Source organism: Histomonas meleagridis (genome assembly GCF_020186115.1).
Source record: "Histomonas meleagridis strain 2922-C6/04-10x chromosome Unknown contig_44, whole genome shotgun sequence".
Taxonomy (NCBI): domain Eukaryota; phylum Parabasalia; order Tritrichomonadida; family Dientamoebidae; genus Histomonas; species Histomonas meleagridis.
The window spans coordinates 96,239-110,801 of record NW_027150887.1 but is presented as its reverse complement, the minus strand read 5'-3'; the positions used below and the strand labels follow the sequence as shown (position 1 = coordinate 110,801).

The 14,563-nt window shown below is 27.4% G+C and overlaps 2 protein-coding genes across 2 annotated transcripts; one reads left to right on the top strand and one right to left on the bottom strand.

Annotated features, from left to right (window-relative positions):
• Window positions 1-3,560: 3,560 nt before the first annotated feature.
• GO595_006363 (chitobiosyldiphosphodolichol beta-mannosyltransferase) lies at window positions 3,561-4,742 on the top strand (the record flags this gene model as incomplete). Its single annotated transcript, XM_067919708.1, has 1 exon — window positions 3,561-4,742. The coding sequence occupies one exon, from the start codon at window positions 3,561-3,563 to the stop codon at window positions 4,740-4,742; it is 1,182 nt and encodes a 393-aa protein (XP_067773241.1).
• Window positions 4,743-11,230: 6,488 nt separating this feature from the next.
• GO595_006362 (MIZ zinc finger family protein) lies at window positions 11,231-12,352 on the bottom strand (the record flags this gene model as incomplete). The annotated part of the gene is made up of 1 exon (XM_067919706.1): window positions 11,231-12,352. The coding sequence occupies one exon, from the start codon at window positions 12,350-12,352 to the stop codon at window positions 11,231-11,233; it is 1,122 nt and encodes a 373-aa protein (XP_067773240.1).
• Window positions 12,353-14,563: the final 2,211 nt, after the last annotated feature.

Genomic DNA, 14,563 nt, shown 5'->3' with positions numbered 1-14,563 from the left:
TGAGAAATAAACGTTATTTGATTTGATAAGGTTACTAAAAAATGGAGAACGTTAAATTCTTTTTTCACCATAAACCACTGAAAGAGGCATCCTTTTGGAATCGACCAAATTGTTATAGAAAATTCATTGTATACTTTACAAAAATCCTTAAGACCAAATTTGTAAATGCGTTCATTAATTAACATTCACAGCGATAATTGAAGTAACACAATAGCTACACCAGAACTAAATACTGAGCAGAAGCCTAAGTCTACCTTAGAAAACATGAGATTGAAAATTATTATTCATAACCAACAATTAGAAATGAAATCGCAGTAAAAAAAGCAGCGAAGCATTTCTTGCATTATAAGTATGAGATTACTATTTTATAATTTCAGTGCAAAATAAAAAGAATTTAAAATTAATTCCCTAAAATGTTCAAAATCTTGAAATAAACAAATAAATTTGCTTAAAGTCCGATTTAGTTGTATTCTTAAATTGTGAACATTGTCAATCAATTTAAGGAAAATGAAAGATACGATAAATATTAGCATAAATTTTATAATGAAATCAATGCCTTAAAGGCACAGTAATAAAACATATGATCAAGGTGGTAATCCAAATTATAATTAAAATTTATATCATATTACCAAAAAATAAAGAACTTAATAAAATGAAAAACATGTTATAAAACAAGCCTCTGAAGGGAAATTAAAAACATATTCTAAATAAAATAAAGTATATTTTAAATTTTCAATTTTTTTGTCATACTCAAAATCTGACTATTAAATGACATGGTTTGTTAATAACTGGCACTTCAATGGAAGTCATTTGAGTTTAGCATTGGTTGATTTCCTGATGTGTCTTTTCCGCTGAAATAACCGCTGATATAATCCTTTTTTACTGTTAAACGGTTTTCAATGATTCTACGGCCGTAGAAAAATTCCTCTGAAATGGCTTTTTAATTATCTGGTCTGCCCTTCAATAATTGAGCTGATTTTTTGGGGTTGAAAGGATAACCTCCAAAATATATTCAAATCAAAAAAATTAACCACACCCTCTAAACATGTCTTAAAATAAATTTTATTTGTCATGAACAAATCAATATCATAAAATACTGTGGAATTATTCTCAATATTTGGTAATATAATTAAATTTAAAAAAGATTAATATGAAATCATTTAGAAAAAAAGATATTAATATTGATGTTTTTTGACAAATTTGAATAATTCCCTTCAAATAACTTTAATGAGCAAACCATTGCGCAAGAACCCTTTCTCTGTTGCAGAAGATATTCAGATATACAATCACGTGTCCAAAAATGGGCCATGCAATTGGGGTATAGTTGCAGCACAACTTTCAAGAACTCCAAAACAATGTCGAGAAAGATGGAACGGGCATTTGAATCCATCAATAAATAAGGGACCTTGGACTCATATGGAAGATTGCATTTTAGCTGAAAAGCAAAGAATTCTCGGAAACAAATGGGCAGAAATTGCAAAATTCCTCCCTGGAAGAACAGATACAATTGTGAAAAACAGATGGAATACATCTGTTAAGCATCGGCTTGCTGAATTTCGTTCTGTTAGTGAACCAAATCGTTTTCAAGTCACCCAAGATATATCTAGGTGGCTTGAGCAATTCCAAAAAGGAAGCTTTGCATCAGCTGAATTTTCTCCAAGCTTGTCATGTGTCACAATTGCTCCTTTGATCACTCAAAAAAAATGAAAAATGCGATAAACTAAAAATGGATCCTCCTTAATCGCTTGTTAATATTCTTTTCGTTGGCGTTGATTTTTAAAATTTATGTGAAAATTTAGTTTAAATTTATCTTATGTAATGACAAAATATTTTGTTTAGCAAATGTTTGTATTTTACGCTCAATGTCTTGTAAGATAAAAAAAAATTGTATACAAGGATAGAGCATATTGTCAATAATTTTATGGAGTTCCAAAGAAGGACTTAAATTTTTTAATAATGACTATGCTTAAAATTTGCTAATATACTACAGTGTTTAAAAAGTGATTTTAGGAGAAATCAATTTTTATCATCTTTTTTATATATAATTTAAAATTTGATTTATCCCATGCTTGAGATTAAATGAATAATAGAAACAGTAGAAGTGTGCTTAAATACATTCTCTTTTACTAATAATCACCTACATGTATAAATAAAAACGACATGTAGTACAATGTTTTTGTACGTTAATTTGTCACTTTCTTATTGCTTTTGCCCTTTGAGTGTTTATCTTCAATCCCATTTTTAAAAAGACTGTTTCATTATTATTATTTATTTTATAAATACTAATAATCATTATAAAAAAAAAGTAAAAATGTAAAGTAAATATAACCTTCTATTAAATATGAATACAATGCATTAATTTATTGGTTTTAGATAATAAAATACAAAATTGTTTTAATAAGAAGAAACATTTATTTTATTAATATATGAGTAAATATTATATGTAATTTCTTCTGAATCAAAGATTAAATATTTCATACATGAAAACCGTTTAGATCTAGACACTTTTTTAATACATTTTAATGAAGACAGTTTCCAAATACATTAATAAACTTTTACATTTTTTTCGAATTTAATGAAACACAAGTTTTTCAGATATCTGTTCCATATCAACAACATAAATTTTTAACGACATTTGAACGACAAAATTCAAGAGATCTTCGAGGAGAATTTGAAAGTACGATCACATTTCCATATTCACGAATAATTGGGAAAATTTATAGTGATGAAACGCCCAAAATTATATATATTGTTAATAATTTTATTCCACGTCTTAAAACAATTTTTTCTATTTCATTTGAAGAACATTTTCCAATATCAATTAAAACGAGTTATTTTACTACATTTAATAAATATACATTTAAAGAAAATTTCTATTTTACTACAGGTACATCAAATGATCAATTTCGTCGTATTTTTCATAGTTCGACGACAATTTTTAATAATAAATATTCTATTCGATTTGAAACATTTCATGGATTAAATTTAATTTTGGTTGAAACATTTCTTCATCACCCGATTAATATTGGATTTAATAGTATTTATAATTGGAAAGACAAACGAATTTCAGATTCACGATTTTTTTAGTAATTTTCACATTAAAAAATATTGAAATTATTCCAATTTTCTCATATCTTGATCGATCGATTGAATTCGTCATGAAACATCAAATTCAAGACAAACTTCAATATGGAATTCTTGTTGGTTTTGAAAATATTGGATATGAAACAGATTTTAATAGTGTTATTGGTATTAAATATCAACATAATGATCGAACTAATTTCAAATTTATAGGGAATAATCAAAAAAAATTTCACTTGAAATTCGAATGAAATATCAAGAAATTCTTTCAATGAAATTTATGAGTTCATTTGATTTCAAAGAGTTTGAAAGTAAATATGGAGCTAATATTATTTTTGAATTAAAGAGATCATAAATTCAAAATAAAAAAATATTTTCTAATTTTCTAATTTTTTCATTTTTTGATTTTTTTTTTTAATTTTTCATTTTGTCACTTTTCACCAATTCATAAACTTCGAAATAAAAAAAATCAATTTTTCATGCCAAATTATGTCGTTATAGTTTTAGGAGATATTGGACGAAGTCCTCGTATGCAAAATCATTGTGTTTGTCTTTCACATCTTCCAGAGTCAGAAGTTCATGTTGTTGGCTATACTGAAAGTCAAATTTTTTCAGAACTATCAGAATCTAAAAATGTTCACATTCATCGAATTCGTCCATTTATTGATTTACCACGTTATTTATTTCCGATATATGCACCAATTAAAATTTTATGGTTATTTTTACAATTACTTACATTATTTATTCGACTTCCAAGATTTGAGTTAATAGTTTCACAAAATCCACCGAGTATTCCGACCATTCCATTTTGTCTTTTATTAAAGTTCTTTAAAGGCCAACGTTATGTCATTGACTGGCACAATCTTGGATATTCGTTATTAAAAGTTCACAAAGTTCCAAATATTATTATTAAAATTTCTAAATATTTAGAAATCTTTTTTGGACGTTTTGCAGATGGACATATTACAGTTACTAAATCACTTCAAGAATTTTTACTGAATGAAAACATTCAAAGCACAGTTGTCTATGATCGTCCGTCGCCACTGTTTCGTTATTGTCCCGAGTTACGAACGCGTTATTCTGAAGAATTAAATATTAATTCAGAAGACATTTGGGTCATCACATCTACATCGTGGACGCCAGACGAAGATATTAACATTTTATTAACAGCATCTGATTATTTAGAAGAAATTCTCGAAGGTAATTCGCGAAGTCTTTCATTCATCATCACCGGGATTGGTCCCGGGCGTCGCTCATTCGAAAGCGAAGTTAAAGGACGTAATTACCGAAACATTTCATTTTATTTTGAATTTCTTCAATATGAAAAATATGCAGAGCTACTTGGTACGTGCGATGTTGGAGTTTCTCTTCATAAGTCATCATCAGGGATCGATTTACCTATGAAAGGCCTCGATATGATTGGTGCAGGTTTACCGCTTTTGTCGATTGAATATCAAAGCATCAGAGAACTTGTTGAAGAAGGCGAAAACGGACTTCTTTTCAACGATGGGAAAGAACTAAGTGAAATCATTCGGAAGCTTTTTGTTAGTAACGAAATTTCTATTGAAGGACTACGCGAAGGAAGCATCAAATCAGGACGAAAGAAATGGACCGAAGAATGGAACTTACACGCAAAAGGAGTTTTCTTTGTTAAGGATTAAATAAACAAAAATTATATCATTCAAAGGAAACTTTATAAAATTATTTGATTTTTTTTTTTCTTTTTTTTTTTTTATACATAAAAGTGGCATTTTAAATGGAATCTCAAGCAAAAAGCGAAATTCATGAAAACGAATTGGAAAATTAATATATATTAAAAATTTAATTTTTAATTTAAACAAAGAAAATATTATTCAAACTTCAAAATCAATTATGAGCAAATTTGATAATATTTATCCATTTTGTTAAAACTAATCAAATTTCAAATAATATTTTACCTTATGCATCAGAATCTGGAAACATTGAAATTGTTAAATATATTTTAAATCAAAAAGGAAATGATATTAATGGTAAAGAAATTTATTTATTTTATTTGAAATTTATTTAAATAATTTTTTATTTTGAAACAATATTTGGAGATTATTTAAATTATTTAATACAGCACTTATGAAAGCATCTGAATATGGTCATATTGAAGTAGTTAAATTGCTTCTTGAACAAAAAGGTATTGATATTAATGCTAAAAATATATATTTGTTTTATTTTAATATTTCAAATTTTTATAATCTCTTCGATACAGCATCCTTAACCTAAAAATATTGTTGAAAAATATAATATTTTAAATATTGCAAGATTTGGAGTTTGAGGAACTTTTTTAACATTCTTCAAAATCTTATGATTTTTCAATTATAATCTTGATAGCAGCCATACTGTTGAGGACGATATGGTAAAGGTGCTTATGTCTAGTAATAATTTTTTGCTATTTATTCAAGAAGGAATTGATATTAATGCTAACTTCTATCTTAATCTTTAAATAAAAATCTTTCACAAAAAGATTTTGTTTCTGCTAGAATCAGCAGTTGTTCTGCATTTATAGGTGTTAAATATTGGGAAATAGTTTGACTGAAGTAAATTTAAGACCTCATTTTCACCAAGCTGTGAACTATCTTCAAAATGGAGCACCCCATAGTTAAATATGAACGACACCCAAAAAAGGGCGGCACTCAAAATTACAAAAAAAATCACAAATTTTTCAATATCTGCATATTTTTTGAGGCCCGTTGACCCTATTTTGGATAATGTTCCTGATTATTTAGATAAAATCAAAAAACCAATGGACCTCCAAACAGTAATTACACACTTGGAAGATGGAACATATCAGACAATAGACGAGTGGAAAAAAGACGTAAATTTAATTTGGAAAAATGCCATGAGTTATCATCTTGAAGGATCATACATATTCTCTATTGCAAAAGAACTTTCTGATGTATTCAAAAAATTATGTGAAGGAATACCAAAATCTGAAATAGAAATGTGGACAAACAAAATTCGAAAGACACAAGCAAAATTGGTTAAATTGATAAATTCAAAACCAGGTTTAATTGAAAAATCTGCATCACTCAATGCTTCGAAGCAGCGCCCAACCAAAATACTTCTTAGACAAAAAACAAATTAATATATTAATAAATTTTTTTTTAATTTTTTATCGACCAATCCAACTTATTTGGCCCAATAGCCCAAGCATGCATGAACAATATATTCTCATATTTTATTATGTTCTTCTTTTTTTTTGGAATCTGAATAAGTTTTATTTTTCTGCGTTTTGGCGGAAAATAGAAAAGAGCTGTGAAAGGCACTTTTAATTGGGTTACTAATAGTATTTATCAAGCATTACCATACATTAATTGTTTTTTGCTTCGTTTTTGGCGCTAAAAGAACCCGTTTATTTTCTGCATGACCAATAATATTACAACCCTATTTCAACAGAGTTTGTTTGGATAGAGAATGGAAGTGCTTCATGCTTTATACAACGAAATTCCGATTATTTATGGTTCAATTGAAGCCGAATCACTTCTTAAAATCATTAAACAGATATATTTCATCAGAGAACCAATAGAAAATATTGATGATTATGTGCTTCCATTAAAGTTTATCCAAGTATTATCTCAATTGAAAAACAAAAAACCAACATTACAGCCATCAAGTGAATCATCACCCAGCGAAATAGAAGAAAAAAGTAAGTATGAAATTATTGAAGATTTTTTTAAATCAAGTCTTATACTTACAACTGAATTTCTTACAACTTTCATTAAGGCTAATCAATCACCTATTGTTATTGAGACAATTTATTGTTTTGCTGATTGGATTTCTTCAGAAGGACAGAATGTCGAGAGTGGTAAAAAAGATAATAGTAATCTCATTACTATTTTAAAATCACTCATCCGCATAGCCAACTCTTCAGATGTTCAAATCAAAGTTCTTCTTTGTCAAACCATTTTACATTATTTAATCACATTAGATTCTCCAGATCTACTTAATTCAATAACATCCAATTTCCATGATGAAGCTTTTGCACCCATTTACTTTTTCATTAATGATTCTTCTTCTCAAGAGAAGAAAACCAAATCCAAATCCCAATTTAACAAAATATCATTGTTAAAACATTTTGACATATTTGGGATATTACTTAACCAATGGCTTCCAATAACACAAAGGTACTTTTCTAAAAGTATTTATAGCTATTGTTGTACCGTTATGTTCCAGCAAAACATAAAATTCATCGAAGAATATCATCAATCATTTCATTCGACCTTAACGTTCTTCACTGGCACTTTTTGGGACTTTTTAATTAAATTATATCAAAACACACAAAAATCAACATTATTAGAGCAAAAAAAGATAACAAAATATATTATTGAAGAAGCTAAAGATCAAGCAGTTTATGACTTCTTTCAAAACCTTAATAATGAAAATCCAGAAACCAATTCTAAATCACGATATTATCAACTTATTTATTATTTAGAGAAATCCTTAGGTAATCAAAATGATTTTATTAATCAAAACAATGAAAGTCGTGATTTAACAATTAATAATTTAAATTTATTAAACTTTGATTTAAAAGAATTATCTAAAAAATTAGTATCTAATATAATTGATGAGAATTATATTGGACCAATTTCATTATTAACATTAAAAGCCAAAAACGATGATGATATCTTTGATAACATGAATGATTTGATAACATTTTTAGAAGATTTTATATGGAATCCAATTTATAGTGTCTATGCTGTAAAGATATTAAATTCGGTTGTCAAACGTAATCATATTGAACCCATTTTTTATATCGACCAATGTTTTAAGAATAAATATCATCAAATATCACAAATTATCCTTAACTCAAGTAACAATTATAAAATAATAATCGAAATGATTGAATTTGCGAAATTAACAATTTCATGTTACTTTAAATATCAATCACAAATCGAAAATATTCCGGAATTTGTATCGATTTTAGTTTTCGATTATTTTCCGAAAGCAGTTTTTCGTAAGTTTGAATCAAACATTGTTAAATGGAAAGTTTTGACAAAGTTAATTGAATTATTATTAGATTTTTCAATTGTTAATAAGGAATCAGTTGAAAGAATTCATGAAGATCAACATTTCATTAATTCATTGTTAACTATAATTTGTCATGCAGCTTCTTCTATCGGTCAAATCACTACATCAAAAGAAATAATTACTTTCGAAGACAAAGAATTAGAATATAAAAAAGCAATTATTTTCGAAACATCGGCTTTAAAGCTTCTTCAATATATATTAACAGCTAATATCCAAAATGGTAATAAAGTAACACTTTTATATAAGAAATTATTTGATGAAAAATCGTTTTCATCAACTTTATGTCAATATTTAATACATTTCTTAACATATCAACAAAAAGAAGCAACAGAATTACGTTCATTTTCATTAATGGTCATTAACTTATTATGTGTTTTGGCATCAACAATTGGATCAGTATCAATCAATGCATTTTATCCTGAAGAATGTCAAAAGATACTTGAAAGTAATATAAAGAATAATCTTTTTAATTCCAAAAATGACAATGAAAGTCTTCAAGAATTTTGTAATGAAATCGAATTCATTTCATCAGCTATTGAAACACAGCCTACTTTTGCTTATGGCTTTATACAAAAACAAGCGCGTTTTATATTAGATGTCTTTTTTGATAATATTATTGATCAAGATAATTTATTAAATTTATCTTTATCAAGGTTTTTAGCACAAATATATATTAATCTTAATTCTAATTCTGATTTAATCATACAAGAAAAATTATTAAAAACCGCTGATGTTTCAAAAACTTTAAACACTGATAAAAATTGGGATAAAATTAAAGAATATATGGAAACTAAAGTTGTTGATGAAAAAGAAGATATAAAAATAATTGGAATTAAATCCAATTTTTTAAATGCTTTTATATGTTCAATATTAAATGATCCAAGATTTATAAAATCAGATGGTAATGAATTAAATGAAACTTTATTAAATCCATTTTCGAAAACTAAACCAATATCACAATCAATTTCCGAACAATTAATAGAAATTATAAATAGTTTTTACTTTTTGGATATTGATGAAAGTTTTGAGCCTTATAAAATTGATTTCCAAAAGTTCCGAAGTATTTCTATGAATTTAAATGAAAATAATTTTTATCTTGATACTGAATTAATGCAATGGTATTTCTTAAATGAGCCAACATTTAATATCCAATTCATTAAATCAGTAAATAATTCACTTTATTATACTGATATATTAACGAAATATATATCATCTATTTATTCATATCTAAAAGCAATTGAATATATCTCAAACAAAAGCAAAAATGACAAAATTTTAAAAGATATATTAACATATATCGGGGATCCATTATTTGGACTCCTTAATGCTATTTTTGATTATTCATTTATACCAGAATCAACAATTAATTTAGTTTGTGAATTTACTGAATATTGTTTTAAGTTATGTTCTAAATTTGATATATCAAATATCGATTCAATGTTAAAATCAGACTTTTTAATTATCATAACTCGTTATATTCCTACGACAACGAATTCGATGATATTTAAAATACTTACATTATTCTTCCATAATCAAAAAGATTGTACTATATTTGATAGAGAAATATTATCAGTTTTATTAAATAATTGTTTAGATTATATCATGAAAACACAAAACTCTGATGCAATCGAAACCTTATTAGAGATCACGTTATTATTTAAAGATCAATTAAAACTTCATAAGAATTATACAGTGAAGTTAATATCCGCTTTAAGAATGTATATATCAACACCAATTGGGCCGAACTTATTAAATTTAATAACATATCATTGTAAATATTCACATGAATTTAATGTCGATGAAATCTTATATATCATTGAATCATTTTCTAATCTTAACGATAAGAAATCGATACTATGGCCTTATATCTATTCATTTTTCTTAGTTTTGCCTAATGATTATAATGGCACATGGCGTTATATCATAAATCACTTTCATATTATTTCATTCTTCTTGAATGAAATAACAGTAAAAGATTCGCTTTTACCAATATATCGAACTAAGTATATATTAACTGAATTATTTGCGCATATTATTGACTCATTTTATATTTTGGAATCTCAAAGTTCTTCTTTATTACAATCATTATATGAATTAATATATAACACAATGAAAAACGCAATTTCTTATTTGACAGATACTTCCGAAAAAATTAATGAGCATTTATATCATTGGGAGAAATTAAACGCAACAACTTATTGTATTTTGATTCTCCAAAATTGTTATTTGATATTAAACTCAATTATCGAAGGTCCGAATTCATCAATTCCTGAGTTTAAAGATACGGATAAAAGTATTTTCGATTATACAGCAAATTTGTTCGACATCTTCGACAAGATTTTGTCGGATATGAATAAGAAAGAAAAACCTGATAAAGAAATATTCGTAATAATAGTTACAACTTACGATATGGCATATAGAGTGTTCCAAATGAACTTGACAATAGAAAATAGACGTACAGACGCAATAAGCAGAAATTTGGACGAAATAGAAAAGAAAATTGGGGAAATAGAAGGAAAATTGGGAGATGAAGTAAAGAAATTCGTGGATGGGCTTTTCTTCCAAAATAAAGCAAGACAAGAATAAAATATTAATTTAATAAGTTATGTCATAAAAATCTGAATGTGCTCACTGAGAACATGTGTGTCGTATGCAATACATTCTCATAATGATGTGAAATGGATTTGTATGATTTTCCTTATCGAAATTTCGATTAATTCAATAGTTTATTATAAATGTGATGTTGCTTTTGATATTTCAAATTCATAAATGAATTAATGTTTGCAAACATTCATGGTACAGAGATAAAGTTTCTTGGCTTTGTATACCAAATTCGTACGTGTAACTATTGATTTTTTTTTTTTTTTTTTTTTTGCTCGAATGGTGATTTTAGATCAGTTTTAAAATTTTACTAAAATATCAATTTGCATTCATCAACAATATGTAATATGTATTAAATCTTTTCTCAGTTTGCAATTTATGTAAAAAATATATATAAAATTCACATTCAAACAAAACAAAATTTTGATAATTATTTATTAAGAAATTCTTCAACTAGAAATTTATCTCACACATCCGTTTTATTTTACCATCATCTGTTCATTGGTGACACAATTCCAAGGAAATTTGTATCGATTCTTAAATCTTCGGCGGTCATTATCTTTCTGCAGATTGGGCACTGCCAATTATTTGTTCTTATTGCGCTGCATAAGAAACCAGACAGATCAAAGCATTCCGCATGCGTACAATTAATACCTCTCGCGGGATGTGTTATGATCTTCCTTGTGAGCGGGCATATACCGTTTGGCGGCTGAGCGTTTATAAGAGTCGCTTGGGCGAACTCTGGGGTGACTTCCCTCTCATTGATTATTTGTCGGATCAAATGTGGTATGGAAACGCGCCTCATCCACTTGACAATGGCAACCATCGGCATCATTGGCTCAACGGAGATGATCTTTATGGTCTCTTTCCGATTTATGAAATTTGACATATCATGCCAAGGTGTTCGGCTCTGAAGGGAAATAACGATGTCGTCAAGCTGGAACACAACGCGGTGGATCTCATCTTGGCGATAAAATGGTATAAATTGAAGAATTGGTACTGATGATACTGGAGGAGCGGAAAGAGAAATAACATATGGAGTTTGGAGTGAATTACCTTGGACTATAATAGGCCCAAATGGATTGGATAAATCTGTTGATACTTCAAATAAACATGATGGCGAATAATCATTAACAAATTGTTTGACATCTGGTGGAAGTTGATGAACTTGGACAGGTTCTTCTGGAAGTCCTACCTGTTGTGGTTCTTCACTTTCAACTGATAATAGTTTTTTTAACTTAGCTGAAAATTGAATTAATAAATTATGTTGATTTTGTCCAAACGTTTCTAAAAAAATTATGAGGCGATTCACAAGAATGTGTTTGTTTCCACCAGTAGGGAGTGAATAGTCACGAAGAAGCTCACGAAGTTGAGTAATTGACAAAAGTGAAATTCCGCGTGCAAGTAATGGTATATTATTGGCTTGATGTGATGCTTTAAAACTTCCAAAAATGTCTTCGATTTGGTTGGCTTTTGGTTGATTTGCGTGATGGTCAAATGGAGGAGGGGAATAAGTTCGTGGTAATATATTACTTCTATGTACTTGTGGCATAGGAGTGATAGAAACAACACGATTTCGAGCGCTAACTGGTACAGGCCTTTTTACTTGCATTTTTATTTACGATTTCAATTTTGAAACAATAAACGGTGTATTCCACTTTTTGATTGGCCAAACGCTTCAACCTTCTCAAAGCTTTTCGCCAGAAATTTGACACAAAATTTTGGAATCTGGGATTATTTCTGAGATGCTTCGAAATTATGAATTAATTATGAAAAAAATTTAGATGAGAACTAGTTGGTCTAACATGAAAAAATGGTATTTTAATGACAAGTTATGAAATTTATAATTCACTTTATAAGACTAGAAACCATCAAATAAATTTATATTATTCTTCTATATTTTATTTAATTAGCATTGTTTGTAAATTTATTAAAACTACATTATGAAAATTCATTATGCTAAAAAGATATTTAAATTTTTTATTATCTAAATTTTCAGAACATTACAATAAATTGAATAGTTTATATTATCGGGTGTCTTTCATTTGTATAGTTTATTTTAAAGTGGTACCGATTTTCAAGATTGGCTTTTAAGAGAAGAAAATCAAAGTTCTCTTTTGGGATGATTTTAATCATTAAATGTCCAAAATAAGGTTGGAAAGATGGGGAAGAAGTTGTCTTGGTTTGAACATAAAGTTTTTTATGTTTGTCATAAATCGTTCATAAATATGAAATCAATAATTCATTTATCAACAAGTATATAAAAGATAAAATTAATTCGCTTCTAATAAATTCTTAAAATGTGTTTGATTTAGTAAATGTATTTATTATCTATATGTATTAGTATTCTTACTAATATTCCTTTAGGTACATTACGTTCATCAAATGTCGTTTCATTAGATAAATCTGAAGTCATCAAATATTGGACTCCTCAGCCTTTAAAGGTATTTGAACCAACCCACAAAATAAATACATTTTAAATTAATGAATAATGTGGAATCCTAAAATTTTTTTTGATATTCATTTTGAAAACCGTTAACTTGTTCCACTCATAAATCAAATAATGGAAAGCACCACTTTGCCTCCATCGACAATGTTAAAAATATATGACCAATCAGTATGTGAGAACCAATATATTGACATTGATGTGCCTCTTGATCAATTTGGAAAATTTGCAAACTTTTTCATCCCAAATTTAAAATCATTAATTCAGATTTATAACAAGGAAAAAAACAACTTTCCTCAAGCAGTAGAAAATTGCAAATCAATGATGCTTCATCTTAAATCTTTTCTTCATGATCAAACATTTGATAAGTTAATTGACAAAACAACAGAATTACTTGAAAGGATCAACACAGATCAAGAAAAGAAGATGGAAGAAATACGTGAAATAACATATAAAATTTTTAATCTTTATGATATGAGAATTCGAAGGGCTCAAATTCAGTTGACATTGATTACAAACAGACAGAACAAAACAAGGGAAGTTATACAAGCACAAGAAGCAATCAACAAACATGTCAGTGGGTATTTACAGACAATGAGTTTATCAGATGAAAATACACACGATCCTCTTTTAGTCACAGTAAATGCTTGTAAAGAGTTTGAAAAGTATTTGAAAGTACATAACAAACTTTGTTCATGTGCTAAGGAAGCTGTGGTTTATGCAGTTCCATGTAATTGTCCTTGCTATTGTTTGCAATGTTGGAATAATGCAAATAAAAATGAAAATATTTGTCCAACATGTGCAAAACCAATAACACAATTTGTTGAATTAAAACAATAAACAAAATTATGATCATAACTTTTTGTTTAATCTAATTTTAGATTTATTTGGTTATTCAGTCATAAAATGATTTTTCACAATATGCACAAGTAAATAATAAATATTTGCAAGACGTGGATTATTTATCATGTTGTCCTTCAAAAAGAATGGTTGCTGTATTTGTGATGGAAAAATCAATAAGATTGCTAAATGATAAAAGTTCCAAATCGTGTATTATTTTTAGGTTAAGGATGCTATATATAAGAGATTATAAAAATGTTGATGTCATGAATTTTTGACTGATTTCAATAATACTTTTTTGGAATTGTTGGAATATTTCCTATGTGGTAATGTTATGTATTAGAATATTTGTAATTACAGTGAAATGTTGAATAAAATATGAAGGTGCAATAAAAGTATTTTTTAAAAAAAATTCCAAAATGTGTTTAATTTGCTTTAATATTAATTTTCAATATTGAAAAAAGTAGTAAAATGTTGTTTCTTTTAGAAATTTTATTTATCCAAAAACTGATAATTTCAGTTGCTCAACTCTAGTTA